This window comes from Tinamus guttatus, unplaced genomic scaffold (assembly GCF_059628265.1).
Source record: "Tinamus guttatus ecotype Peru unplaced genomic scaffold, ASM5962826v1 Tinamus_guttatus_pri_ptg000125l, whole genome shotgun sequence".
In the NCBI taxonomy this organism is placed as follows: domain Eukaryota; kingdom Metazoa; phylum Chordata; class Aves; order Tinamiformes; family Tinamidae; genus Tinamus; species Tinamus guttatus.
The window spans coordinates 1,460,646-1,488,053 of record NW_028288659.1 but is presented as its reverse complement, the minus strand read 5'-3'; the positions used below and the strand labels follow the sequence as shown (position 1 = coordinate 1,488,053).

Genomic DNA, 27,408 nt, shown 5'->3' with positions numbered 1-27,408 from the left:
TATTGCTGGGTGTGAATTGCTGAAGAGGAGAGCAGGCCATGGAGACTGAGTATGTGTGTTTATGTCCCTCTGCCCCTTCAGGGGAATGTGCCTCTCCCCTTAATTGTCTTTGTACTTGGCTTACCAGCAGTTCTTTGGTTGGTTTCTGAAAAAAAAATGCAATAAAACTGAAGAAAGCAGGGTCCTGGAGCCTTCTTTCTGGGAGGAGAAGGGTGCTCAGTTACATGTGGCTTAAGGGAGGGTCCAGCTGCCCCTTCCCCTCTCAGGCTGGGGCGAGGCAGAGCACCTGAAGCCAGGGGCTGTTTCCAGCAGGCATCGCCCACTGCTGCTGCTGCTTCCACCAGGGCTAAAGCAGTATTGGGCACTCAGAGGGGACTCAGTGCCCACTGAAGGTGGAGGAGGAGCAGCAGCAGCGTTTCACTGCCTGTGGGGCGGGTTCCTTAACCTGCCTTGTGGCTAATAAAAAGTATTTATTGTACTGAGAAGAGCCTCAAGAGGCAGCATCCAGCTCCTGAAATGACCAAGGAGACAAAGCAGCACTTGAAAATGTTTGGTACTGATGACTAAGAGTGGGGGATAGCCATAGGATGGCAACACTGCCCTCTACCACTGACCCAGGACTTAGGGAAGAACCTCAGGCCAGCTGCACTAAAAATAGAAGAATTACAATATTTTCCAGGGCAAGTTTACATTTTAACTCAAAAAGCCTGTGCCATAAGAAAGAGAGAAAAGATCATAATTCTATGATTAAGAAGGAGTAGAGGACAAGTGCTGCAGTGCATTGTGGCCATATCCTTGTTTCCCTTGAAAGGAGCCTGGCCTGAACTTATCAACTGCTGGAAGCAAGCTGGAGAGGATAGAAATGGTACACCAAGCTTGCTCATCTCCCTGGCCTGTTAATATAAAATTTTTGTGGAAAAGCTTTGCTTTCACTGGTCATCAAGCCCCTCCAATCTAGATGTTGAAGTTAAAAAGCAGCTGGGTTCCATCAAAATAATTGAAGCGTGTCCACACTTAGGTGTCTGGGTTGAAAATGTTTAATCAGTTTAAATGAAACTTGAACTGTTATAAACAACTTGGAGCCTGCTGCTGCCTTCACCAGTGTCCTTGCTGGTTATGGTGCTGAAGGTGCAGGTCTCACCACTGCAGTGCTCAGATACTGAACAAAAACCATCCACAAAGGAGGCAAAAGAAGAGATTCACAAAATCTCTGGTACAAAAAAGTAGCAAACAAACAGCTGTCCTTCAAAAGCAGTAGCTCACACGGAGTTGACCTACAAGCCCATCCTATGGTCTTCATCATGAAGTGTCCAACTTCCCTCGATGGAACTAAGAACAGAAGAAAACTGACAGTTTGATCCTGCCCTTACTTACCTAAGGGCTAATATGAGAGGCTAATATGAGTACTAAGGATAGTTTCCATAGCAGTACATGCGAAAAGGTACAAACTCTGACCTTTCTCAACTCTGCAAATGCTGATCCAAAGGCAGCTTTAACCTGGGTTCTCTCCTTGATCCACTGTGGCAGCTTATTAAAGATGGCAGGGCGTGCATACCTGTGGTCCAGGAGCAGGATGCTGGCAAAGTCCCGCTGGTGGCGAATGGCTCTCCCTAACAGTACCCAAGCACAGCAAACAAGCAGGCTCAGTCTCCGTTCTGTTCTCCAGCCAGTACAATTCCCCTCTTCCATGTCTTGAGGGACTATGTAATGCCTCCTTGCCCCCCACTCTCCTGCACCAGGGCAGGTGCATTTGTCCCCCCAGTGCTGGCCTGCCCCAGGAAGGACAGATTACCTATTGACTGGTTTACTGCCTTCATGCACAGGTTTTCAATCAGCACTCTGCTCGGGGCCTGGCCAGCAGCTCTTGGCTGGAACAGAAAAACACAGACAATGAGGCAGGTGTAAATCAGAGTGGAGACACAAATACTTTTATCCGTGCTGAGTGTGCAGGTAGCTACACAGCCCCAAAGTGGAGGCTAAGAAGGAACAGAGGAGAAGCTGCAGTTAGGAAACTTGTTTTGAGCATTCACAAAGAGGCAGCCCAGGGCCTTGAAGGCAGAACACTTGTCCCCAGCTGCCCAGACTCTTATAGTTGCCCAGCCAAGAGAAGTGATCCTGGCTTGCAGCCTCTGCTCCCCCTACCCCCTGTTCTGGGCTGAAGGGCCTTTGTACTTCAGCCTGTGGTGCTTCTGTACCTGTGCAGAATCCCTCAAGGCAACCCTAGGACTCCCATGCCAGGAAGGGCATCTAGTTTTGCTACTACAAAACAAAAGTGTAAGAAATGGAGGTCTAAGTCTCCTTTTTACCATTGTTTTGTCAAGCCAAGTCATTTTTTCCTGGAGCTCTGGAGCTTTAATGTTGGGGTAGGGCATGCCCACCATGATCACACACCTGCAAGGGTCAAGGAAAGATGCATTATTTAAATGTCCCCTGCTAGAGCACTTTGCCAACAGCAAGATAAATTAGAGAGGTCATTGCACCCCTGAAAGCCAGCCAGCCCTGAAAACCAAAGGCAGCAATAAAGCACAGCAGTTTGACAAGCACATACTGAACTGAAAGCTGCAGCGGGATTCTGGGTGCCAGGACAAGTTGTTATCCAGCACAGCAAGCCCAACTGCATTATTCTGGACAAGTCACTAAGCAGCAGTTCTACACAACCCAGCAGACCTGGTCCCATTAGCTTAGGCCTGGGCCAAAGAAGTCATGTGTTCCCCAGGGTTTTCTATCCACGCGAGTACCAATCCCTCCATCCTGCTTGGCCTCACAGCACCACAACCCCAGTGCCCACCTTAAAAGGAGTAGCCCTCTTACCTGCCCAGGTCATCAGAGAAGTTGATCCCTTCACTCATTTTCCCCCCAACTACAGAAAACAGCAGGGCTCCGGTCATTTGTCCTCCCCCATGGCTGCAGCGCTGCAGGACAGGAACCAACACATTCAGCCAGAACTGGGAAGACTTTGTGCTTCAGAAACACTGACACACACGGATGAGAACCCCCTTTTCTTCTTAAAGTCTTGTTTCCTTGTTAAAAATGACACTCCTAGAGGGAGCTGGGATGCTTCACTCCCAGCAGGCTGCTGCCTCTGCTTACCTTTATGCACTTGGCATATTCCACAAGAACCTGGTCCACCTGGTTGGCCTTTTTAGGCTCCTGAAAGATCTGTCAAAGGTGCAGTGTGTTAGTTGCAGCAATAGGAGCAAGCAGACTGAAAAATAACCCCAATGCTAATCCCATCCTATTAAACACCGCAGGGTGGTAAGATGGGGGAAGGACACACCCAGCCTTCCCACACAGCTTAGCCAGCACCCTGGAAAACCCTGCATGTCCATGCTGGCACCTTGCCCCTGGGCTCTGAAAGGAGCAGCAGCAGCAGCAGGAAACGTTCCCCTTGGTCTCAGGCAGGCTTGTCCAAGTCCATAAGAAGTTAAAAATCATCCTCATGCTGGAAGGCAGGAAAGTGCGATGGAGACTGTCTCCATCTAAGAGTAGAGATGTAGGGGGACCCTCTGGCTGCAAGATCTTTTGGGGACAGTGAAAAGATCAAACTTTGAATCACCAACTAATTGCAGGTAATAGTTCCCCTTGCCTGGTGAAACAATTAGCATTCTCTCTAGAGAAAGAAAATACACTGAATAATATTGCCTGGTATTCAATTTTTCAAGTTGCAGAAAACTCTGCAATTAACTGAGCTACTTTTTGATAGGTGCTGCATCTTGACCAAAATCACCTTTTTTTTCCCTCTAGTAAACAAGAAGTGCAACTTCTTTCCTATCTATGACAGTAAAGAACCCAAAAGATATGTTTCCCTTTGGTTAGCAAGAAGCAATATGAGTTTTAACGAGCCAGAATTAATCTTTCAGTAGGAAAAATAACTGTTAAATACAAACGTAAGCCAAGACCGTTTAACAGTAGCTATTTAAGCCTGTGGTTTAAATTAATCCTCCCTTTGTAATTTATATATAATCTCAGTGTGATCTCACCACAGCCACCTCCAGGAAGACTTTAACCTCCCTCCTCTTTGATATGATCTTGTGTGTAGGCAGCTGAAACTCATACTTGTTACGCTTCACCAGAGGCTTTGCTAACACACACTCAATTTGAAGGAGACTGCAAAGCCTGAACTAGAGCAAATCAGTATTGAAAAGCAGAGCAAGTTGCATGAATGTGACATAAACCCCTGGCAATGCTAGCTGGACCCTGACAGAATGCACCGTGAATGCTACTTGTACAAATATGCAGAAAAGCTGAACTGTGGTGATCCATCAAAAAACAAACATGCAAAGAAACAAACACACACAACAGGCAGATCCATGTGGCAGCATCAAGGCTGTGAAACATCTGGGAGTCTGCTCTCCTGAGCCATCTGGTAAGCTCTTTAGCTTCTGGTAAACAGAAGTCAACCTATAGCATCTGTGTTTCTATTTTTTTTTTCTGGTGCGTGATCCAAGATCTGCCCAAGACAACCAGGCTGCCTAAACTTCAATATCCAACGTTCAAATACTTGTGATGGCCACTACAAAGATTTCATGTTTGCAGGGACCTTTCTGTCTTTTCATAAGCCTCCCCCAGCTTGCACAGGGGTCACTGCTTCCACCTTGCGAGGGAGAAGATGGATCAGATACCTCAGTCAAGGTCACACAGGCAAGACCATAGTTCTCAACTCTGCACTTTCAGAGCCTGGGAAATAACAAAATCCCTGTAAGAGCCCAACTTAGACACTCTAAGGCACAGGGGAACAAGCCTGCAGGTTGTGAAAAGGGAAGTCTGTCTCCCTCCATGTCCACCACACAGTTTGTGCACTTAACAGAATCTATAGCAGCATTTAATCTAATCTAGGTCCCAGCTCAGTGATCAGCTGCCTGGGAAGCATCATTTATTCATTACTGGAGGGATTGGCTAGATAAACATCCACTCTGCTCTGCTGTGCAGAGTATGAGAACAGCTCAGTGAGAAAGGCCTGTAATGCAGAGATAATTGTGTGACTTGTGAAACCTCCATTTTGAAGTACCAACAATGTACCAAATACCTGCCCCTGGCTGCACCATTACCTTCTTTTTAGCTGCCAGGCGGGCAAGCAGCCCGGTCTGCTCCCAGCGCGCATACACGTGCCTCTCGTACTCGTAGGAAGGGAAGAAGCACACCACGCCGCCGGGGACCACGTTGCACACATTGCAAAGGATCCGGCCCGTCTCATCCATCTGCAAGCGAGACAAGAGCACAGAGCAGCTCACAGCAGCTCCAGCTAACGCTGCTCCAGTGCTGTGCCGGCCCACAAACACCTCTCCCCTTAGTCCTGCCCTGGAGAGAAAAATGCAGGAGATGTGCACAGCCTTACTGCTGGTAAGGAGTGGTCCCTCAGGGAAGGAATGATTATGTCCTTTGCCTAATGGCTGGGAACTGCCACCCTGGAACAGACCTGCTTGTTTGCTCTCCACATCTGGTGGGGACAGAGCAGACCGAGCATCCAGTGCCAGGCGCTTACTGGCCACCCCAGAAAGAAGAGAGGAATGAAGGAAATTGTGCAGAAACATCTGCCACCCGTCTCGCTGGCAGGCTGCACTCTGCAGGGCTGCACACTCCAGTGATAGAGCCCCCTTCAAAGCACGAAGCAGTCGGAGATCGCGCTCTGATCTCAGCACAGTTAACAGGAGACACTAGTCTCCCTAGTCTGCAATAGCAAGCACTGAGCGGGCAGGCAGCTCAAATTCCCCCTTGCTGCTCATCTTCCCTTCCTGTTGGCATCATGCCTGCCCTGAATCCCCCAGGTTGCCCCTCTCGTGGCTTTTGATGAGCATGCCTCTCAGACACAGGACGCAAACGGGAAACGCACCATTTGGGGCAGGTCTCTCGTCTGGTAGGTGAACTCCAGCTGCTGGCTGGAAGGGCCACTGCACAGGATCACGGGCAAAATGTTTTCTGGGGGAATCACATGACCTGGAGACAAAAAACGGGCAGCAGAGTCAGTGTCAACACTGCACACACGAATACAGGGAGCGGGACAGCTTCACCTGCACATGGCAACACGAGCCAAGCCGCAGTACACAAGCCACTCCGCTGCTGGTAGCTGTTCTCCAAGCCTGACACGGGAGCAGGACACTACCCACCAATTATGGCCGAGACCAAACAGCCACAGCAACACTCGCACCCACACTGCAAGATGATGGTGCCTCCCCTCACACTCACCGCAGGAGAACTCCACAATTCGCGCAGGGTCCACACCAGCACAGGACAGCAACTGCTCTCGGAAGTCAGACACCTACAGAAACAAGCCAAGGGGAGCTGGAGCAGCAGCATCCCCAGAGACACAGCCCCGGCAGCTCTGCTGCTGCCTCCAGCCCAGTATAGTGGCCGCTGGCACCGGTGGAGGGACGAAAGGCAGATCCATGCGCGGGGCATGCAAACCCAGGTAGGAGGTGTGTTGGAGAGCAGCAGCAGGAGGAGGAGGTGTGGAAATGCCCTGGGGCTGCTACCAAGCACAGGGCTCATCTGTCTGCCCTCGTGATCGCTGGCCCTGAGCTTGTGTTTTCCAGCCGCTCCAGCCGGATGACTGTGTGGAGCAGCAGGTAGCCATATCTTAGCACCTGCCCCAGGCAAGGCTCAGCCCCTGTCCCCCTGCGGCACTGCTCAGGCAGAGGCACAGCTCCGCTGGTGACAGGGCCTGCTCCCAAGACCCTGTGCATCCCAGCTTTGCTCCCTGCTGCTCAGGCAAGGGCCAGATTCCCAGGGGGGATCTTCAAGCGGGCCCAGGCAGAACAGGCAGTCTCAATGCAGGAGGCAGCTGCTGTTTCAGACTTGTTGTGATCCTGGGGCAGGTTCTGTGCCTGGAAACCATTCCCTCCTGGCCCATGACGCTCCAGTTAAGACCTCCCTTGGCCCAAGAACCAATAACCAGCTCTTGTAAATAGTGTACCAAGCACATCTTGGATTGCAGTGACATCCTTTGGGCTGTAGTCTGTTGGAACAGCAGTTTCACCAAAGAGCACCACTGTTCACCGAGACCCTGCACTTTGCTCCATCCAAAAGAACACAGAGGAGATTTCAGGATGTTCAAAAACAGGCATGGCTGAACTGCATCAGTGTAGCTAACTGGAATATCTGACACACCCCACAGCAACTGTACATGAGGGACACGCTCCCCAATATTCAAAAGCAGTGGGAAAAGGGCTGGAAGATGAAGAAATAGATCCTACCACCATGATAATATTGGAGCCCCAATCCATCTGAAAGATCCCCTAAGGCATGGTCCCTTTGGGACCCTTATCCCTTTAGAAGGTCAGAGACAGTCCTGACCAGCTGTCCGCTCGAGAAACTGCTTCAGCCAGGCTGACAAGGGCAGCCCCACCTTTTGCACAGCTAGGCAGGAAAACAGTAGCAAGCACATTAGAGGCTGCCTAAGAGAGGATTTTTTTTCCCCGCACATGCCACAAGAAGCGGATAGAAAAGCACATGCCAAGCCACTGTCTTTCCATGCTTGCTTGTGGATAGCGAGACCTGCCACAAGCTTCGAGTAGCGTCCGTGTCCCCTCACCGGCTGCATGGTGCCCCCAGCAATGATCACAGCTCGGCACTCTTTCACCACCTTGGCAAAGTGTACAGCTGGATTCAGCAAGAGGAATTTGAGGCTGCTCTGACCAACAGTACCTGCAGAAAGGAGAGAGAGAAAGAGAGAAAACAACTGAAACACACAGTCTGGGATCTATGGGATACGAGAGATTCCCTTCCTGCCCTGGGCACTCAGGCAGATCCCAGCCTCTCAAACTAGGACTTACTATTCAAACACTGCCAGGAACAGTAACAGGTAACAGTGAGCTGGAAGCTACTTTCTGCTTTCTAATCTTCCTGGAGCTGTAAAGATGCGCTAAGTTGCAAGACAAAAATCTACCTGCAAAGTGGGAGGAGATCTCTGTAGTTTTTGATTCCTAGCTCCAAAGCCCTTTTAAGGACTCCTGTGGGTTCACAGGAATCCTCACACAGAGTGAGCCAGCCGGATCCGCAGACCCTGCCCAGCATGCTGACAGCGCTGCAGACCCTCTGGACTCAGGATCACCTCCCCCACCATCAGGGTACACTCTGCTCACGAGGAGGACTACGTCACCTATCCACAGCTCTTCCATTCCAGTACCTTGCCTGTTGAGAATGACTCTGCCATCCTGATTTGCATTCGTCAGGGCTGAGAGAAATCCTTCAATCTGCATCAGCGGAGAGGCAGATCGGAGCTGGTCACTCTCAGCCTCTGCAGGAAGGCTCTGAGGAGGACCTGGCCAGAAGAGAGAAGGAGCAGGCAACATAAGCCACATTTTCAAGAGCAGGGAGGGCAGTAAGCACTAAATACAGGTGGGCCCTTTTCAGGAACATGATACATGATCTACACTTGCAGGTAGGGAACAAAGACCCAGTAATGAGGGAACCCAAGTTCTGTTTCATTGCTAATCAAGAAAAGGAAAATTTGGATTTTGTAGCTGGTATTGCCAAATGGGCTCAGGTCCCAGAGCCAGCTGATCACAGCACTGCAAAGCTTCAATTTGTGCAGTGTAAACACAGAATCACATAATCATTTGGGTTGGAAGGGACCTCAGGACTTCTATTCAAATATATAGTTGCCTACATTATCGAGTCAAATATATTTTACAAAACCTGTCTAGGGCAGCACCTGCAGTTTCTCTCACTTTTCCCATCTGCTTTCCCACTTTGCACACCCTTACTTAGTCCACAAGCCATGGAGGCTGTTAGAACTCACCCTCTTTATCAGACCCCTGCTGGAGGCTCAGAAGAAAGTTCTGCAAACCAGCCAACTTCTCCTTCTCTTTGTTGGTCTTCACAACCGTGGGCGCTCCATATCGCTCCACAAACCCAAAAAGCTGTCAAGCCGAAGTCAGAGATACTAAGAAACCAAGCAGCAGGAGTTGGATAGAATAAAAACAAGCTTGCTAGCCTGTCACAGATGAAGCTCCTTGATAGGTGTTCCCAAAGCAGCCAAATCAGAGCCTGTGAACACAGCCCAGACCTACCAGCCTTATTTTTGTTCACACACTGAATGAAAACCAAACCAAGCCTCTGATGTTGCTTCCTCCAGTGCCCTGAGGTTTACTGGGCTGGCAGGTTTGAGGCAAAGCTGCACAGAATTAGCCAGCATGGCATGCTGTGTGTTTCTCTGCAGTATAAGCAAAAGGTAACACACAGTGCTTTTGGCAAGACCCATTTTGCATGCAAAGTGGGGAGGAGAAGACAGACTCCCACCCCAGCTGCTGCATCTTCCGCTTCTGACACAACACGCGAAGTGGCACCTGAGCACTCTAGCGACTACCAAGCCCAGGAGCGGTACCTTCCTGCTGATGAGGCTCTTCTCACAGTAACGCTGAACCTGTCAGAGGAAGAGAGAAGCATTAATTGGCTTTGGGCATCCCTTCTCTGATCCTGCTGCCCTCGAGCCTTGACCAGCAAGGATATCACTTGCTGGTCTTGCTGAGCTCTTGCAGATAGGCGCCAGGCTCTTTGCGAGTGTTTCTGCCCAGACAACCCTTTACTATAAAGGGCATTTGCTTCCGGCGTAGGAGCCCATTGTGGTGAGGTATCGTGGCTGGAGCTTGGAGAAGTGGGTTGCTTGGAGGGTCTGGTTTCCTGACCTTCACGCTTTACAGCTTTGCTCTGCTGACAGAGACCCCTGCACATGTTCACTTAGTTGCTCCCCACTACCCCAAGGCCACCCACTCAGCTTTAGTGTGCTGCCATCCAGACAGCAGCAGGAGATCTAGACATGGAGGAAGTAGGGAGAAGCCACCAGAAAGCATATCCTGCCACGGGGACACACAATTTACTTCCAGCTCTCTCACAGCCTTCCTGATAACCACTGCCCTAGCAGAAGGCAACATTTGCAGTACCTTGAAGAGGTTGATATTGTCTATCTGGCTCTGAAACAGAAAGTCATTGATGGATTTTAGCTCAGTCCCTGCAAAAGAAGGGGTGGAAAAAAAATTAGCTCCTGAATCTGCATCCCCTCACTGCCCACGCCCCTGTTGCTACTTGGTAGCCAAACACCCCAGGTATTAACTCTGGTTTTACCTGTTTGTGGAATTGCCTGAGAGTTAGGATTTTGGTTCACATTACCTGTAACATACAAAATTGATTCAAGGAAGGCTTATGCCAAGTCTATTTTAAAATTAAGCAAGAGACTAACAACTGGCCTGAAAGGTGCATTGTGCCGGCACAGAAACAGGAGTTAACTATACCCCTGGATAAAGAGAAAACATCAGCCCCTGCTCAGTGTTTCTTTCCCCTGCGCGTTAGCCCTGCAGTGCAGGGCGAGTGCTCTGCCGCATCCTAAGAATCACCAGCTGCCTTCCTTCCATGGCAGGAGGCAGCAGGAAGGGGGGCTGCGTGCAAGCACTCGCACACTACAGTGCTCATGCTGCAAAGCTGCAGGGACAGGGACTGCAGCGTGGCCCTCGCCCCTCCTCAGTGCAGCACCGGCGAGCTGGGAGGTGCGTAGGCTGCCAACTGGTTGGGAAGAAGGGAAAGCCCGAGGACAGCTCTGCACACAGGCCCCGAGAGACAGAACAATATTAACGGCTGCCACTCACCGTGTTTTATGTCCTGGTGTTTAACACCCACCTCACATCTCATTTTTGCAGCCTCAGTCATGAAGCTGAACACAGGCTGCATTTTCTCATGAAAGCACTCAGTCAGGTGTGGGGAAGAAAGGGCTGGCAGGAGCAAGGGAGGAAAAATGGTGCACTCGGTAGAAGGGAACAGCCAGCCAGGAGACTCCTGCCCCAAACAGTTGCATTTCCCTTGGGTTAGGAGGAAGGACTTTACTCAAGAAAGGTCCTTTCTGCAGAGGAATGCCTGCCATTTGCAGAGGCCTTGCCACCTGATGACCCAGATTTATTCTGTGCCATTTTTATTCTGCCCTGATCACTGTCACATCTGCCATCTTCCTCAGCACCCACACCTCCATCATTTACTGCTCCTCAGTTTATCAAACCAAAGAGGGGTTCAGGCAGCCACATCCCAATGGTACAAAACAGACTGAGGAAAGAAATCACCAGTGTCCGAGCTTATCTGTGAGCAACAACAACTCCTTTTCACCTCTGCAGAGCAGGAACATAGCACTCTGAGGAAGCACCAGCTAGCTCTGAGTCTAAACACATCCGCAGAGACAGAACATTTTCTTACCTCCCAGCACAGACACAAACTGCTGCAGCAAATAAAGGATCTGTTTAATGTACATCAGGTTCTTTGCCTTTAGACGCTTCCTATGAAATGACAGGTATTAGATCACAGAACATCTTCAGGGACTAAGTCACACAGCTTCCTAAGCTGCAGAGACAATCACCTGAACTCCCCTTCATTTTAGGAAGACAGGAGCCAAGATTGACTTCTCCTAGGTTCACTCTCCCTATTTGTGACAGGGTACAGACCCCTGAATATCTTCATCATAGATCATCCTCCCTGTAGCCTGAGCACTTCACTGTTCCTACCACCACCCCTCTCCCTGCATATTAATTATGGTTTGCTTATTATATCAGCAGTGATGCCCTGAGTCCATGTTGTGATAATGTTACACAAATTCAAAGGTATTAGCAGTGAGCACAATAATCAGTTGCTGCAGGTATGACAATATGCAAGATCTGACCGCAGCCAAGATCCCACACAGCTTCCTCCTCCTCAGAGCTTACTCAGCACATGAAAAGCTAAGCACTACAAGGCACATGAAAGACTGGAGCTTTTGAAACTGGGTATCAGAAAACAGGAGTGATTAAGAGATACTGGGAAAGAAACTGAGAGGATAAGGGAAAGCCAGAATCCCCAGGGTATCCCCCTTTTTACTGCTTAACACCAGCCCTAGGAATCTGACTTAAGATGGGTTCTAGACAGAGATAATGAAGCCAGTAGCTCTTCATCTGCAAAAGCGTGAATGCAAATAACTTTCCACTGGGGAAAAAGCAAGAAAGGCCCTGCAGATAAGAGCAATAAGCTGTGGCATCCACGCTGCCTGCCACTGTTCTAGTGCTGTTTTCATCTGAGATCCTCACCTGTATCGTTCCATATACTGCAGCAGCTGGGAGTGGGCACAGCACAGCTACAAGAGCAAAGGAAGGCCGTGGCATTACAGAGGAGCCAAAAAAGGGCACTCTGCCAGATTTAGAGCTCAGCCAAGGTTAACAGACGTGACTCACCTGAGCACCGCTGACCTCCGCACTGTGGATACAAGTGATGGTGTCTATAAGGTTGTGGGCCTCGTCAATGATTACAACCTGGTCCTTCAGGCTGATCCCGGCAGCGCTCCTCGTGGCCTCGTGCAAGAGCATCTGATACGGCAGCACCACCAGCTGCGGGGCAAGCGCACCATACTCTGACTCACATTCTCGTCCTTACAAACATCGAGCGCTTACCAACCACATGTCCCTGCAGAGGCCAGTCACGTTATTTGCTCTTATTCCAGGTGGGAAAAGGAGGAAGAGACACGAGGGTGTGCGTTTGGAGAGACACACTGGGAGGTGAGCTGAATAGAAATGACTGTGCCAGAACAATACATGGACGGGGAGCCTGTTCAACCCTCAATGAATGACAGTAAGAAAAGCCCAGCAGCACAAGAGCAGGCTACACTCCTAACCTCCTTTGAAGCACTGAAAGGATGTCTTCTGGCAGAGAACCAAGTGAGGATGAAGAATAGTGGTATGTGCTAAGATCATTCCGGTGTACCAGTACTGCTTCACAATTTACTGAGCCATGCAGCTGCTTCAGCACGCTCAACTCACTACCAACTTCCAGCCTCCCTGCTAGCTCCAAGTGGCTGTTCTTTCCTTCATGAGTTTTCTCAGCAAAACTAGAGATGGCAAACATTCAGACTGCTTACAAACACCCAGAAAACCCACACCACGTGCTCTAGGTGTCCCTGCTTGAGCAGGAGTTGGAGTAGCTGATCTCTAGAGGTCCCTTCCAACCTCAACCATTCTGGGATTCTATGAACATTGGGCAACATAATATTGGAGGAAGAAGGCAACAGGTTTATTCTTGGAGACTCTGGCACTAGTACCCCCTGACAGCACATACACCTTACCTGAGCAGCAGGAATGGCGTATCGACTCCCATAATATGGGCACGCTTTTGTTTCCTTTCCCAAAGCCACCAACTGCTCGATATCTTTTACTTCCACTAGAATTTCATCACGGAGAAACTGCATTTGCTCATAGGAGTAAAACGGGCATACGGTGCGACTCACACGTCTCCTCTTCCCCTCCATCTCCTCTCCATCGCTTTTCTTATCTGACAGTGGAAATCAGAAGAAAGTCATGACCAATATACAAAACAACATAAAACAACTACTTTGAATCCTTACAGTTCATGGATTTCAAGGTAGGTCTTTCCATGCACTTTTTACCTATCATCTGTTTAAAGAGCATCCTTCAGTGACATTCCTATCCCTGCAGTGGTCGCTTCCGCTACCAGTTAGATTTAGACATGTGACATTTTCCCATATTTCTAGTACTACGTTGCAAAAACAACTTCCACTGCCTAAGTCCTGACAGACATAAGGCTCTCCAAACATACACAAGTCTCAGAGGATCTCTCCTATCCTGGAAGGACAAGAAAAGTAAAAGCACTAGTGACCTCTAGCTCTGTTTCTCCACCTTACCATTTTCAAGCTCCTGCCACTCTCCTGCTCAAGCTGACTGGCAGAGAGCACTCTCTCCAGACTCTCACACACACCTGCCTTACCCGCGATTGCTTTCCCAGGCTGAGCGCACTCATACCATGTTTGTTCTTCTGCATCTCCATGCAGCGGTCGTTGATGAGTTGGAGAGCCCCCAAGCGGCGCACGTCCTCATTCACACACAAGTTCTTAGGCATGCAAAGAGGGGAAGCAGTAGGTGGTTATTTAAAAGACAGTGCCCTCTGGGTTCCCTTTGCTGTAAAATAAAAGACTTTAAAGGAATCTAAGACTAGATTCCAAAATAGACAAGTCTGAATTACTGTGTACTAGCTGCTACAAATATGCTCCAATCCCATTTAAAAATTAACAAAGAGGAAAAATTGGAAAAAGTGCCTGAGAGCTCCCTGCTACCCAACAGCTTCTAAGAGCTGCTCACAGAAGCAATACCAAGAGAAAGAACACAAAGGACCTTCTCAGAGATTCAGAAATATGTAATCTTCTGTATCAGAGAGAAGACAGACTCTTGAATTTATGTTAAAGGATAAATGGTAAAAACACAGCTCAAAGAAGGCATATCATCCAGATCCGAGCAATGACTCATTTCTGCTTTAGTTTTGGGAAATGCAGGGAGCCTCTGAGATGTCTTGTGATCGTTACATCCACACACCTCCTAGCAAACTTTTTTATACAAGGTTAAGGTGCACGCTGGTTCTCCTGTGAACACCTCACATACCTGCCGGGATCCCAAGGAGACCAGCCGCGTGTCTTTGCCGAAAGGACTTTTCTGCACCTCGTGCACAAACTGAGATAGCTGCGAGTGGGTGCGGCTACAGTAGTAAATCTGCAGTGAGGAAAAATAAGGGGAGGATAAGAAGAACAGGAAAGCCAAATCCCCTTCTGACAGCCAATCCTGCAAGGAGGCAGGCCAGTACCTCAGCCAAGTTACCTTCCTCAAGCCCTCACAAACACTAGGGAAGGTCTATAGCTGAACAGCAGCTTACACCTGCCCAGATCATCTGGCCTATTCTTCCTGTTAATTCCCATGCATCTGGGCCTCTGTTTTGGTTTTCCCAGGGTCCCTATAACACAGTCCCTATAACAACAGCAAAGCACCATGGCAGAGTAATAAAAAAGTAATAATTCTAGCATTATGCTTTTACAGCAAGTCCCAGCAAACTTTCAGCTATGTTAGCAGCTGTTTTAGTGGCCAGTGCAGTGTAAAAGGAGATAGCAGCAGCAGTACTGCTTGCTGTTAACAAATTCAGCAGTTGTCAGTGCTAGTTTCCAAATCCCTCTAGCTGCATTATTTTGGGAAGGATGCATGGAAGCCATGATTCTGCTCACACATCTACGGATACACTACTCTCTCTGCCACTGTCGTCCTCATCTCACCTTAGTAACATGCTCCTCTTCCATATCATCATCATCTTCCTCCAGCCTAAAGAAAGTCCAAAGAGCATCCTTTTAACAGGTCACTGAAAGTTGGTTTAAAATGACATTTGGCAACAAGATAACAATCTCAAAAGAGATGGCTGTATCATCTCAAGAACTTCAGACCTTAACTCAAGAGATAAAATAAAAATTGAGCTCATATAAATACTACATGATCAAATCTAGCCTTATTCTTTAAAAATAAAAATGGAGGGCTGTGTGTTTAGCAACTTCAGGACTTCTTTTTTTTTTTTTTTAATAAATTTGGTGTTTCTGAGCCCCCAGCATTAGCTAATCAGTGTTATACAATTCTTTGGCGTGCTTATGTATTTATTTATTGGTTTTTCCCTTAGAGACAATATGCCACCCTCAAGCTATTGCATAAAGACAAGCTTCAGGAAGATGTTTAGTTGCCATACAATTCCTCAAAGGCAAAAGCAGCTTAATGTTTGATAACTGCTTCATTTATATGTAGTTTTAAGTATTTTTCAATTTGAGGCAGGAGGATCTGTCTTGAAAATGACACTAATTAGTAAATTTATGTTTTAAATGTATTTGACTGTTCCTGCTAAAATATGACTTCTGGATTTCTGCATAAAGCAAGAGGAACAACCACATACAAGATAGAAAAGCGTGCACATGGTCTTTATGCTGAAGCTCAGTTTTTAGAAATGTGAACATCTCTCCCTTTAGAATACCAACAGATGTCAATGTTAATCCTGAAGGAAATTCCTCTCATGCCCTGAGGAGTATTTTGTTTTTCTAATGTAAAAAATTTGATCTCAAGTCATTTACCCAGCAGCCAGAAGGTTTCTTCAAGGACCCAAGCCTGGGTGAAGGGAGGACACTGCTATGCATTTTAAGATGCACTTTCTCAGAAGACACTTCAGGTCACTGTGCTGTCAACACAAGGAAGATCCAGCCTAACAAAAGCATTTGGAATTGCACGCACTACAACAAAAATCTACTTTCCATGGCTCAAACGGGAAACTCCAGATCTGCACACTACACAGCCAGACTTCAGATCCAGGAGGACAAATACTCGGTAAAAGAATCCCAGAGAGGCACCCAAGGAAGTAATCACACCTAGAAACCCTGTAATTAAGGGAAGCCAAGCACAATACAAAAAGCAATGTGTTGGTATGGAAGTCCCCATCCTTACCCAGGTACCACTTTCTTCTCCTCATCACTCTCATATTCATCAAGAATCAGCTCCTCCTCGTTGTGATCCAGGCCATCTGCTCCTCCCCTTTCCAAAAGCACCTCCTTGCTGAGCTGAAGAAGGCGCTTTGTCTCCTCCTCCTCAGATCTCTGAAAGGAGCATGTGATCACGTTATTCCTTATTCAGAGGAAGAGGAAGCACTGACACCACTTATACCATGGACAGGTCAAAAGACAGCCAGCAGGACAAGCAAATGCATCAAGCTATTTAATGGCACAGAATGCAGCTGATACCAGTGGCCAAAATTTGCCCACATAGACGTACATGAAAGGGAAAGAAAACAAAACAAAACAAAAATCTGTTCAAAGGCCTACTGACCTCCTAACTCCTGAAATGGTAACAGGCATGCAATCGAGTAACCTATTCCTTGAAAAGACCAACAAAAGGACTGGGGAAAACATATCTAAAAAAGGCCCAACCTTGCAAACCTATAAGGAAATCATGAATAAATTTGTCCAAAGTTAGGTTAAGATCAGTAATTGTTTTAAATTGAGGAATTTAAGATTTCTCTTGCTGGTTCTCTTCCTAATTCTGTGGTTCCTATTCTAATACAGATCTTCCCCTCTACAAAAATTCTGTTGAACTGCTGAAGAACAAGTTTGCTGGTTAATTACTTTCTGCTAAAGAAGAGTTCTTTCATCAGTCTGAAAACAGTACCCTCCAGCTTCAACAAGTGCTCCTTTAGCATATTACTATGAAGAAAGGCAGCAAGCACTACAGAGCACATAAATCATTTATTTTCTCATATCTCTATACTGTTTCTCTCACCTGCTTTATCCCTTTTTATCATGCTCCTCATTCTCTTTTTAGAGCCAGAAGTTCTTTGTTCCATTTGTTTTTTATTTACCATGAGTGCTCCCTCAGTAAGTTTGCTGATGATACCAAACTGGGAGGAGTAGCCGATACCCCAGAGAGCTGCGCTGCCATCCAGAGGGACCTGGACAGACTGGACAACTGGGCAGTGAAAAACCTCATGCAATTCAAAGAGGTCAAGTGCAAGGTTCTGCACCTGGGGAGGAATAACCCCAGACACCAGTACAGGGTGGGGACCGACCTTCTGGAGAGCAGCTCTGCAGAGAGGGACCTGGGTGTCATGGTGGACGACAAGTTGACCATGAGGCAGCAGTGTGCCCTCGTGGCCAAGAAGGCCAATGGGATCCTGGGGTGCGTTAAGAAGAGCGTCTCCAGCAGGTCGAGGGAGGGGATCCTGCCCCTCTACTCAGCCCTGGTGAGGCCACATTTGGAGTATTGTGTCCAGCTCTGGGCCCCACAGTACAAGAGGGATGTGGAGCTGCTGGAGAGAGTCCAGCACAGGGCCACAAGGATGATCAGGGGCCTGGAACATCTGCCCTATGAGGAGAGGCTGAGGGAGCTGGGCCTGTTCAGCCTGGAGAAGAGAAGGCTGACAGGGGACTTCATCAGTGTCTATAAGTACCTCAAGGGAGGCAGTGAGGAGGATGGTGCTGGCCTCTTTTCCCTGGTGGCCACCAACAGAACTAGCGGTAATGGCCACAAACTGAAGCACCATAAGTTCCACAGGAACTTAAGGAAAAATTTCTTAACAGTGAGGGTGACAGAGCGCTGGAACAGGCTGCCCAGAGAGGTTGTGGAGTCTCTTTCTCTGGAGATCTTCCCTGTGCCACGTGCTCCAAGTGACCCCCCGTGCGCAGGGGGGTTGGACTAGATGACCTCTAGAGGTCCCTTCTAACCTTAAGCATTCTATGATTCTATGATTTACCTCTGAACCTTTGCCATTTCTGCTACATTCTTTTGACAGGATTCGACCAAAACTGAATGCAGCATGTCAAATGCAACACACTAGAAACTAAAAGCCTGACAGCCTAATAAGTCTGTCTGCTTGGCACCCTGAAGTGGATATTCCTGAGAAGTTTGATTCATAAACTTCTAAGAAGTTTTTGATTCATCAAAAAGCTCTTATATTTAAGAGTGTTGCAAGAGGTAATCCATCTAAATGAAAGAAAAAAAAAAAGTAGAAAAGAACACAGCTGTTCACTATTGGTGAGCAAAGTACAACCGAAGTCTGACTTGACTTTTTTCTTTTGGTCCACAATCTTAAATTTAATCCCAGATCTACAGGTTTTACTCTGGTTATACACAATCGGGTTCATGCATGCCCCAAGAGCTCTGAAAACCAGCTTTCAAAGAAACTCAGTATCAAAACCTTTGAAACAAAAGCAAAGGGATGAAAGTCTATCAGAATGCTTCCCATCTCCATCTAAAAACACAACCGTTGGCACAATATATTCTCTATACACAAATTGTTTTTCACATCTCAACTTTATAAAAAAAGAATCCAACCAGAAATCTGGAATAGAATCTAATACAAAGAGCTCCCTATATACTTTCATTTCATTTGGAAAATTCAAACTCAGTTTATGCACGCAGAAATGAAAAAGACTTGATACAACCAATACAGAAACTTTTAAGGTTTGTAGGACAACTCACTTTTCTCTTTGCTGTATATTTTAACTGCACATTATGGCGAATTTTCTCAAGTCGATCTTCTCGCTTTTTCCTCTTGATCTGCTCTTCCTAAAATAAAGGGAAAGCAAAGCAAGGATGAAATGGGTTTAATCCTAAAACTCGGGTATAATTACTAGTATAATCTCTAGTTCCCTAGAGATACAAAAAACAAGACACAAACAAACAAAAAAGAACAAACTACCCACTCTGAATCAAAACTGTCACTATGCAGTCCCTTTTTCCTTGCGTGCCTGCCTATTGCTCATCATGAAATTTACAGCAAGGTAGTTTCCTGTCTTATGGCATCCACACACACAGCAACATTCATCCTTTATAACTGAAACAGGACCTCGGCCATGGAAGACTGCATCACCTGTTTCTCCAGTTACCACCCATGGTATCTATCTCATCCTCACACTTTGCTATTTTCCCCTTCCCCTACAAAGGAGCATTTCTCAACCTTTAGTCTGTCCACCATATCTCGTTCTTCCTTCTTCTGCACAAACGCAGTAATCCAGTCTGGTTCCCCGGCTGAGCCTTTGCTGTCTGGACACCCAGGCTCCTCCAAAGTCCCCTTTGGAAGGGGCTCATCCAACGGCGTCAGCTTTTTCTCCTCCTGCCCATCGTGTTCAAGTGCTAGAAGCCGGGCCTCCTCCTGCTTCTTTTTTTCCTCAAAGTCTCTGAGCCAGGAGAGGGCTCCGCAGATAAGACTTAAAGACTTTCCCTGTCGTGGAAAACAAACAAGACAGTCATGCACAGCTGGAGCATTGACAGTCACACAGTAACACTCCTCCAAAGGAGATACATGTGGAGACAGCTCCAGTGTGGCGGGATCAAGTCAAGCCTATGTATGCAGGTACAGGAGAGTTCACATGTCATTGTGCTGCATTTCCCTTGTAAACGGCTTCTTCCCACTTTTCCCCTTTCACCTGTCCAGAGTGACACCAACGTTGACACCAACACGGGCACAGTCCTGCCACGAGCACCATGGAGGGGGCCAACCCGGAGCCCTTTGTGAAGCACCAGAGCCCCAGGTGCCCATGGCTCCTCTCCCCAGGCACCATCCCCAGCGGGGCCGCCCTCCCCGTCGACGCGCCCACCCAGCCGGGACCGGCACCCTCACACCATCCCCTCCACGGCTCACCGTGCCCGTGGGGCTCTCGAAGATGCCGACCTGGCCCTTCTCCAGGGCGCCGTACAGCGCCGCCATGAACCTCTCCTGGATCGCGTAGGGCGCGTAGGGGAAGGGGAAGCGCGCCCGGTGCGGCCCCTGAGCCGCGCCGCCCGCCGCCGGGCCGCCCGCGGCGTCCCCCGGGCCGCCCTCCGTGCCGGGCGCCGTCCTGTCCCCCGGGCCGCCCTCCGTCCTGCCCTCCATGCCGCGCGCCGCCGCTTCGAACAGGGCGCCCCGCAAGCGCCGCCCCGCTCGCGCGCCCGCCCCAACGGCGCCGCCGCGTCAGCGCCGCGGCGACAGCGGGCGGCGCCCGGCGGCCGCGCTGCCAATGGCGGCCGTTAGCGGCCGTTACGCCGACCGTTACTCGTGCGGACAAGGCCCCGGCTCGCTGCCGCCCAGCCTTCCCCCCCGTCCCGGGAGCCCCTCTCCACGCCAAACTCCGCCGAAAGAGGCTGACACCCCCGGCGCCGCCGTGTAACACATGAGGACAGGAAATCGGGTTATGCTGAGAAAAGAGGTTTTATTCAGTCTGGAAACACGTACCTAGGAGTAAAACAGCAATATAAAGAAGGCCTGTGTAATATATAGTCGTTAGGGTAGTAAGAAATGTAACTGCAGTAATTCCTAAATGTTACACTGAGCTTTGTACGTTAATACTCTACAAACAGTGAGCTGAAGACTACTCTATCATATAAAAGGGCTAGAAAATTGCAGACAATCTCTAGACTAGCACTAGTAAGCAACTCGTGGAGTGTACTCAATCTGACTAGGACATCTAGGGATTTTTGTTGTTGGAGTTGGTTTGTTTGTTGTTTTTGGTTAAAGAGGGTAAGGCCACCTTTTTGCCTGTGTTTTACTGATCTCCCAAGGTGTTTCACACCAGGGAAGACCAATTTTGATAAAGCTGCCAAACAGGCAGCATTCCAACCAAAAACGGAGTTTTTGTCCATGTTTTCAGGAGCAGGTCACATCCATTCTGTGTTACCAGGTACCATGTCCCGCAGATTCTGCACGTGGAGGTAGGAATCCATTGTCATTTGGAAAAGACATTGTCATTTGGAAAAGAGGAGGAAAAAAGACAGACAGACTGAGGTCCAGCTCCAAAGTGTCTGGCTCAAAGAACTGGAAGTACCTTTTCAAGCACTGTGTAAACTTTTTACATTCACAAAAAATAAGGTAACAAAAAGAGAGTTTCTAAGACTGCTACAGTGTCTTACAAGCCAAAGGTTTGAGTCGGAAGAAACCTGGATTTTTTTATTTTGATCTTTAGTTAAAAAGTCACTTTAAAAACCTAGTGTTCCACTTCCATTCTGCCACAGACTCACAATTCCCAAATTACCGAGAAATCCGTCCCTGTTCCTCCAGCTGTCAGCCATCTCCTCCTAAGCCCCCAGCACTCAGCTCTGAGTCCTAATTCACTGCTTCTGAAGCTCATAAAGGTTTCTCATACCATACCATGGGCATTAAACACCCAGCACTAATACCACAGCAACCCTGTCACCAACTAGTCCTTCTCCATTGTGGTACTCGTCACCTTCCTTTTTCCCAAAGTCTTCAACACAGCAGAAAATTATTCTGGATTATGGTAGAAGTGAGCGTGAACTGAGCGCTCTCCTGCCCGCTGCACATTTATGAGGTTTCTTGGCCACGTGGATTTTCAAATGCACTTTAAGTGTTGAGCTTTTCCGGAAGCTTTTCCCACACTCACTGCACTCGTAGGGCTTGGCTCCCGCATGGATCCTCAGGTGTGCACCGAGAGCTGAGCTGTGCCTGAAGGTTTTTCCACACTCCTCACACTTGTAGGGTCTCTCCCCTCGGTGGATCCTGAGGTGCACGTTGAGGGCCGAGCTCCGTCGGAAGCTGTCCCCACACTCCACGCAGATGTAGGGCCTCTCCTCTGCGTGCGTGCTCTGGTGTTTGATGAGCGTGGAGTGGTCGCTGCACCGCCGGCCGCACTCGGCGCACTGGTAAGGGGTGGGCAGCAGGCTGTCGTGGAACATGGGCAAGGCCTTTCCCACGTGGATCCGACGGTGAGTGGTAAGTGCCGAGCTCTGGCTAAAGCCCTTTCCGCACACAGGGCATTTGTAGGGCCTCTCGCCCGTGTGTGTCCTCATGTGGGTCACCAGCGAGGAGCTCTGGCGGAAGCTTTTCCCACACTCGGTACACTCATACGGTTTCTCTCCCGTGTGGATCCTCTGGTGCCGAATGATGGCTGAGCTGTCCCGGAAACGCTTCCCACACTCCTGGCACTTGTGGGGCTTCTCTCCAGTGTGGACTCTCCGGTGGATTATGAGAGAAGAGCGGTCACTGAAGCTTTTCTCACACCGTGGGCAACTGAACGGTTTCTCACCCTTGTGGCTTCGTTGATGAACAATGAGATGCGAGTTCTGGCTGAAGCTTTTCCCACATTCATTGCATTGGTAGTGCCTCTCCCCTGTGTGCGTCCGCTGGTGCCTGATCACATTGGACCTCTGGCTGAAGGTCTTTTCACACTCGTTGCACTGGTAGGGCTTCTCGCCTGTGTGGATGCGCTGGTGTTTGATGAGGTCCGAGTTTCGTGTGAAACTCTTCCCACACTCGGAGCAGCTGAAGGGTTTCTCTGCCAGGTGGATCCTCTGATGCTGGCTCAGGTACGAGCTTCGGCTGAAGCTCTTCCCACATTCAGGACACTCGTAGGTTTTCTCTCCCACCTGCTGAACCCAAATGGAGCCGTTCTCACTCACAGGTGGCTCTGGATTGTCCCCAGTGAGAATAACCTTGCTGATGTGTGCACTGCCACCATCCTTGCACTCCCAGACCTCTATCCCACAGGGACTTACTGATCCTTTTGTTCCTTTTCCAAAAGACAGGTCCATCCCATTTTCTGACCCCTGCTTGCAGTCTTGTCTTTGATGGGAGTCCTGAGAGGCATCTCCTGTGAGCCGTCTGGAGGACAGCAGATGCAGCTCTGCTTTCACAGGACTTTCCTGAAGGAGCTTGTCCTTTTTTGTGTCACTCATGGTCCTGACACCTGCTGCAGTGAGCAGAGGAACTAGCAGTAAATTATCCCCTCTGCTTCTCTGAGAGAGAAATCCAAAAGAGGCAACTGTCAGCGATCCGCTGCTCATCAGTCACCGTTTGCTAGTGCTGTAGGAACCAGGCCCTCAGTATTCTTCTCTGGGCAGAGCGAGGGATCTGAGACTGAGGAACGCGGAAAGGGAGAGAGGAAGAAAATATGAAACAGGAATGGATGGCTACTGCAGCACAGATTGCAAAGAGCATTCTCTATCATAAAGAGGCAACCGTAGAAACAAATCATGTCACTTGCTGTTCTCAAAATTGCCTCTCAACAACCTCCAGCATAACTATTTCTCTTACCACTTCCCATTATCTATGGCTGCTCTTCTTCCAGTATTCACATGTTTAATCGTGTAAGGAACCAGATGACATAATGGGGACATCTACACCTTCTAAATATATTATTTTCCTTCTTTTCAGGCACAGGCATTTTCCTTACTAAAAAAGCCCTAAGTATTCTACATCAAATTGTATCTAAATTTAATTTACAAAACAAATAGGCAACTGAGCAGTATGATCAACTGTTTTTATTGAGGAAGCATGGCAATGAACATTTAGACTGAAACATTTAGAGGCTCCTGGTTTTTATTATTTGTATTGGAAAACACAACTTGGAAATGAATCTTGGAATGCGACAGATGAGATAAACTGGATGGAGATTAGCAATGCTTACAGAGTTGGCAGTGAACCAGTTAACATGTCTATTTACTTGTGGCAGGTCAGAATATGAGATGAATACAGTAGGATAAGCCCCTCGGGTTTTGTTTTGAGTGGTTCGTTGACTTTGGGATACAACACCACATTGGCTACACTGATTTCCGAAGTTCCTTTTACAAAAATCAGGGCTGAAAACATTTGTAAGGCAAACAAATATATAGCCCTGGCCCAAGGAATGAAGCTTGAGGCAAATAACTGGCCAATAGAACATTAAACATACTATCAAAATGAAAAAGAAAAATAGCCATGTTTTAGTTATTTCCTTCTTCTAATATTCTAAGCATAGTGTTAATGCTGAAAAACACATGGGATTTGATTTCATTTCGGATAAGCTCCTTTGGAAAATATATTAGATTCCCAAAGACAGTGTGTTTGTGTTTTATCTTTATCATATCCTGCCCTATTAATCTTCCTGAAAGCAGGAAAATTAAAAGGGCCTATGTAGCATGGAAACAGAGGAAGCAGGATGAGTGCTTGTCAAAACACACAGCAAATTTTCAGCATTCAGCTCTTTTCTGTCCCAGTCATTCTCTATACTGGCCAAATCAATTCCTCACCTTGTGAGCAGCAGCTCTACTCCCTGAGTATTTAGCTGCTTCTGGCCACCAAGTTGTTTCCCCTCACTCCAAGCAGGAGGTTAAAGAGAAGACAGGGATGGCAGATCCTGATCAGAGGAAAGAAACAAATGTAATAAATAACAGTCATAGCAGCACTGCTGTAAATTGAGATTGCAAGAAAATATTTAGGAAACGGAATAAACATAGACCAGTGGAAAACAAAGCCCAAAAACAGGACTGAAGCCTAGCCTGGCCATAGCCACCAAAGGTCTGCCCTTGGTTGTGACAAGGCTCAGTTATTTGAGATACATCAGCAATCACATCTGAGACCTTGGCAACTCTATTGCATATGACAGGTACTACTCCGTGTGCAGCAGCCTCATCTCCCCAGCAGGACAGGAACTGGGGAGCTGATCTGTTGGAGTAGCGCCACATCTCTGTGCCATGGCAGGCAGGGCTAGCAGAGACATTCCTGCTCTGATACACAAGTAATTTTGCCTAAAAGCAGTTGCTTCTTCAAGGTCAGGGACATATCTGCCATGGCATCACAGCCCAGATCTGCTAACCAAGGCTATTGGGTTTGCTGCCCATCAGCATGCTCCCTTCTCACAAGCAGTTGGATGTTCCTCCTACTCCAATTCCAAACAAAAAAAGCCTCCCACTGAGTTCTACATGACAAAATATAAGTTACTCCAATCATTTTTTTTCTATCACTCCCTTTCCTACTGAACAGAGAACCTGATGCAGTTCTGTTCCACCGATAGAAGAAACATGCCCCTTCACAACTGCTCTGCTTTCTGAGTCTGTTTGGGGTCCTGTTTATTGCCTTTGCTGAGAGGATTTTGTGTGGTTAGTCTCTGCTCAGCCAGGTATTCATAGGTCTGGGGGAGAGAGTTGTATTCTATTCACACACGGTCAACAGCAATGGTCCAAAAGTAGAATTTCCCATCACTGCATTCCAGAAAAATAGCAATTTGACTGTCTCATTCCAGATTGAGTTTACAGGGCTGGCAGCAAGCCGGAAAAAACAAGACACACACACCTTCATATATACGAATGAGATGATTTACTCTGGTGTTTTGGAGAGCCAATATGCAATCCCATTTTTCAAGAATCTCTTCTCAGAGCAGAACTGTGCTGTATGAGAGTTGGTTTTATGGGATAGAAAGGGATTAGGTCACCTACATAGTTTTCACAGTAAAAGGTAGAAGCATTTTAAGATGCTGACAACCCAATGACTTCCAAACTCCTATAAGTGTACAGCTTAGAGACAGAAAACACTTAAAAACTGCATGTCTGCATATCACCTCTGCAATGGCCCTGTGCCATTTTAGTCACATGGATTCCCATCAGGCGGCCAGGAACATGGTAATTAAACACATGCAAAATTATTAATTGCAGAGTGTTTATGAAAGAAAAGTAAGCCAACATTCTTTCCTTTCAGAATGATACACTAACAAAACAGAATTTATCTTTTTTTCTAATTTTCAGGCAACCTTCGTTTTTGCAATACTTTAGGTAAATGGTATCCCTTTTTTTTGCACCACCAAGTTACTTGCTAAAACAGAGGACTGTAAGTAGAAGCTCTGTCTCTACCCATGGATGCCTTATAGGAAGGCAATATAGGCAATATCAAATGCCCTCTTGTTGGTAACTACCAGGTTGTTCACGTGATTCCTATGTTCCTGCTATAGGATGAGACAAGAACATGCGTGGGGCTCCAAGGAAGGTATCTCAATAGATTCGTAGGCCCTTCCAAAGATAGAGGAAAGATTTCCAGATCTGTGTATCGTTATTGGGGTAAAAGAAGCTCCCTGAAGAAACAGAAAACTGTTATTTTGGTGACTCTGCCTCCACCTGGAGTCATATCCTTCCTGCTCCCTGCTTCTCCTCCACAGAACTGAATGGAGGAGGCGGTGGCCAGGGAGTCGGTGAATGTCACCCCTTGGACAGAAGGACAAAAACATCCTTCTGATCCAGCACCCATCTGCTGCCTTTCACAAGCAGCTTTGAGCAAAGACACTAGAGCCCTAGTGTGATGAGCATTTAATGCTGACCAACAATTAGTGCTGTAAAGATGGAAAGCTGATACAGAAACTGCTTACTACATATAGACTCAAGGATACTGTGGGACATGCAATGTTAAGACACCACTAACCACTCTCTGCCCTATGACACCACTGAACAGCCACACAGGGACAACGTGCCAGTCTCCACAGTAGGAACGTGCTTATGAGGCCAAGTCGTGAGGAAACATCTTGGCTAATCAAACAACAGACCTAGTAAGGCCAAATGAGGGATGAGAGAGGTGACCTGTTGGCATTGGTAAGATGATGAGCCACCCCAAGCTCCTAAGGTGACAGGTAGAGGTTCTCCCACCAAGGGACTGGACTGCCCAATGAAGGTCACTGCAGTCAAGGACAGACAAGGCACAGAGAGCACAAACTTTAGCAAGGCAGAAGCACAAAGCAGTGGACATCAAACCTGGGAAACCAAATATCCTCTACGGAAGCTGCTGACATCAGGATTTCCCTGAGTTTGGGCCAGACTCTGTGTGCAACGAGCACGGCGCGGAGGCCGGTAGCGACAACTTATAAGCAAACCCCACTGCTGCTGAGCTGGACTGTGCCCAAACCCTGCCTCATATACTCAGTAGCTGTTTTCTTCCCTGCTGTGGCTTGTTTGGACTACCTGGTTCATACGTCACTTTTAACCCCTTCCTCCATGTAAAGCTTCTGCCTCTTGGAAGCCTCATTATTTTACTGGAGTATGGGAAAGTGCCACTTTTCTTGAGCATCCAGGGAGCTATTTATTTCCCTAGACTGGAGAGTGGGGGACCTAAGATGATATTTTATTCAGTTAAAATGATTAACAATATAATGCCTGAGAAAACAGAAGTTGTGCCCTTCTGCTGCCAGAGGTTACAGAGGAGAACGCAGAAGACATAGTCCTCCAAAATACAACCATCCTTTCCTGTGGCTAAAATGAAAAACAAGACCAAACTTCTGCCCTGTGTCTCTTCCTCCCCATTTCTGCTTCCTACAAACTCTGTTCTCCTGCCGGGTCTGGCCATACTCGCATGCTCCCAGCCATTCCTCCCCACCATCCCCAGTCT

At 47.9% G+C, this 27,408-nt stretch overlaps 2 protein-coding genes across 2 annotated transcripts; both read right to left on the bottom strand.

Annotated features, from left to right (window-relative positions):
• Positions 1-1,019: 1,019 nt before the first annotated feature.
• Positions 1,020-20,067, bottom strand: DDX11 (DEAD/H-box helicase 11). Its single transcript, XM_010225209.2, has 26 exons — positions 19,936-20,067; positions 19,252-19,515; positions 18,774-18,860; positions 16,248-16,396; positions 15,047-15,092; positions 14,388-14,495; positions 13,755-13,842; positions 13,061-13,266; positions 12,177-12,329; positions 12,033-12,079; positions 11,173-11,252; positions 10,060-10,104; positions 9,879-9,946; positions 9,323-9,361; positions 8,738-8,858; positions 8,123-8,257; positions 7,529-7,641; positions 6,184-6,256; positions 5,831-5,934; positions 5,049-5,198; positions 3,091-3,159; positions 2,812-2,912; positions 2,307-2,391; positions 1,793-1,868; positions 1,456-1,610; positions 1,020-1,329 (listed from the first exon to the last, which is right to left on the bottom strand). The coding sequence occupies exons 1-26, from the start codon at positions 19,999-20,001 to the stop codon at positions 1,300-1,302; spliced, it is 2,658 nt and encodes an 885-aa protein (XP_010223511.2). The 5' UTR covers positions 20,002-20,067; the 3' UTR covers positions 1,020-1,299.
• Positions 20,068-21,505: 1,438 nt separating this feature from the next.
• On the bottom strand, positions 21,506-23,138 carry LOC104577718 (uncharacterized). Its single transcript, XM_010225210.2, has one exon. The coding sequence runs from the start codon at positions 23,067-23,069 to the stop codon at positions 21,543-21,545; it is 1,527 nt and encodes a 508-aa protein (XP_010223512.2). The 5' UTR covers positions 23,070-23,138; the 3' UTR covers positions 21,506-21,542.
• Between the last annotated feature and the right edge of the window lie 4,270 nt (positions 23,139-27,408).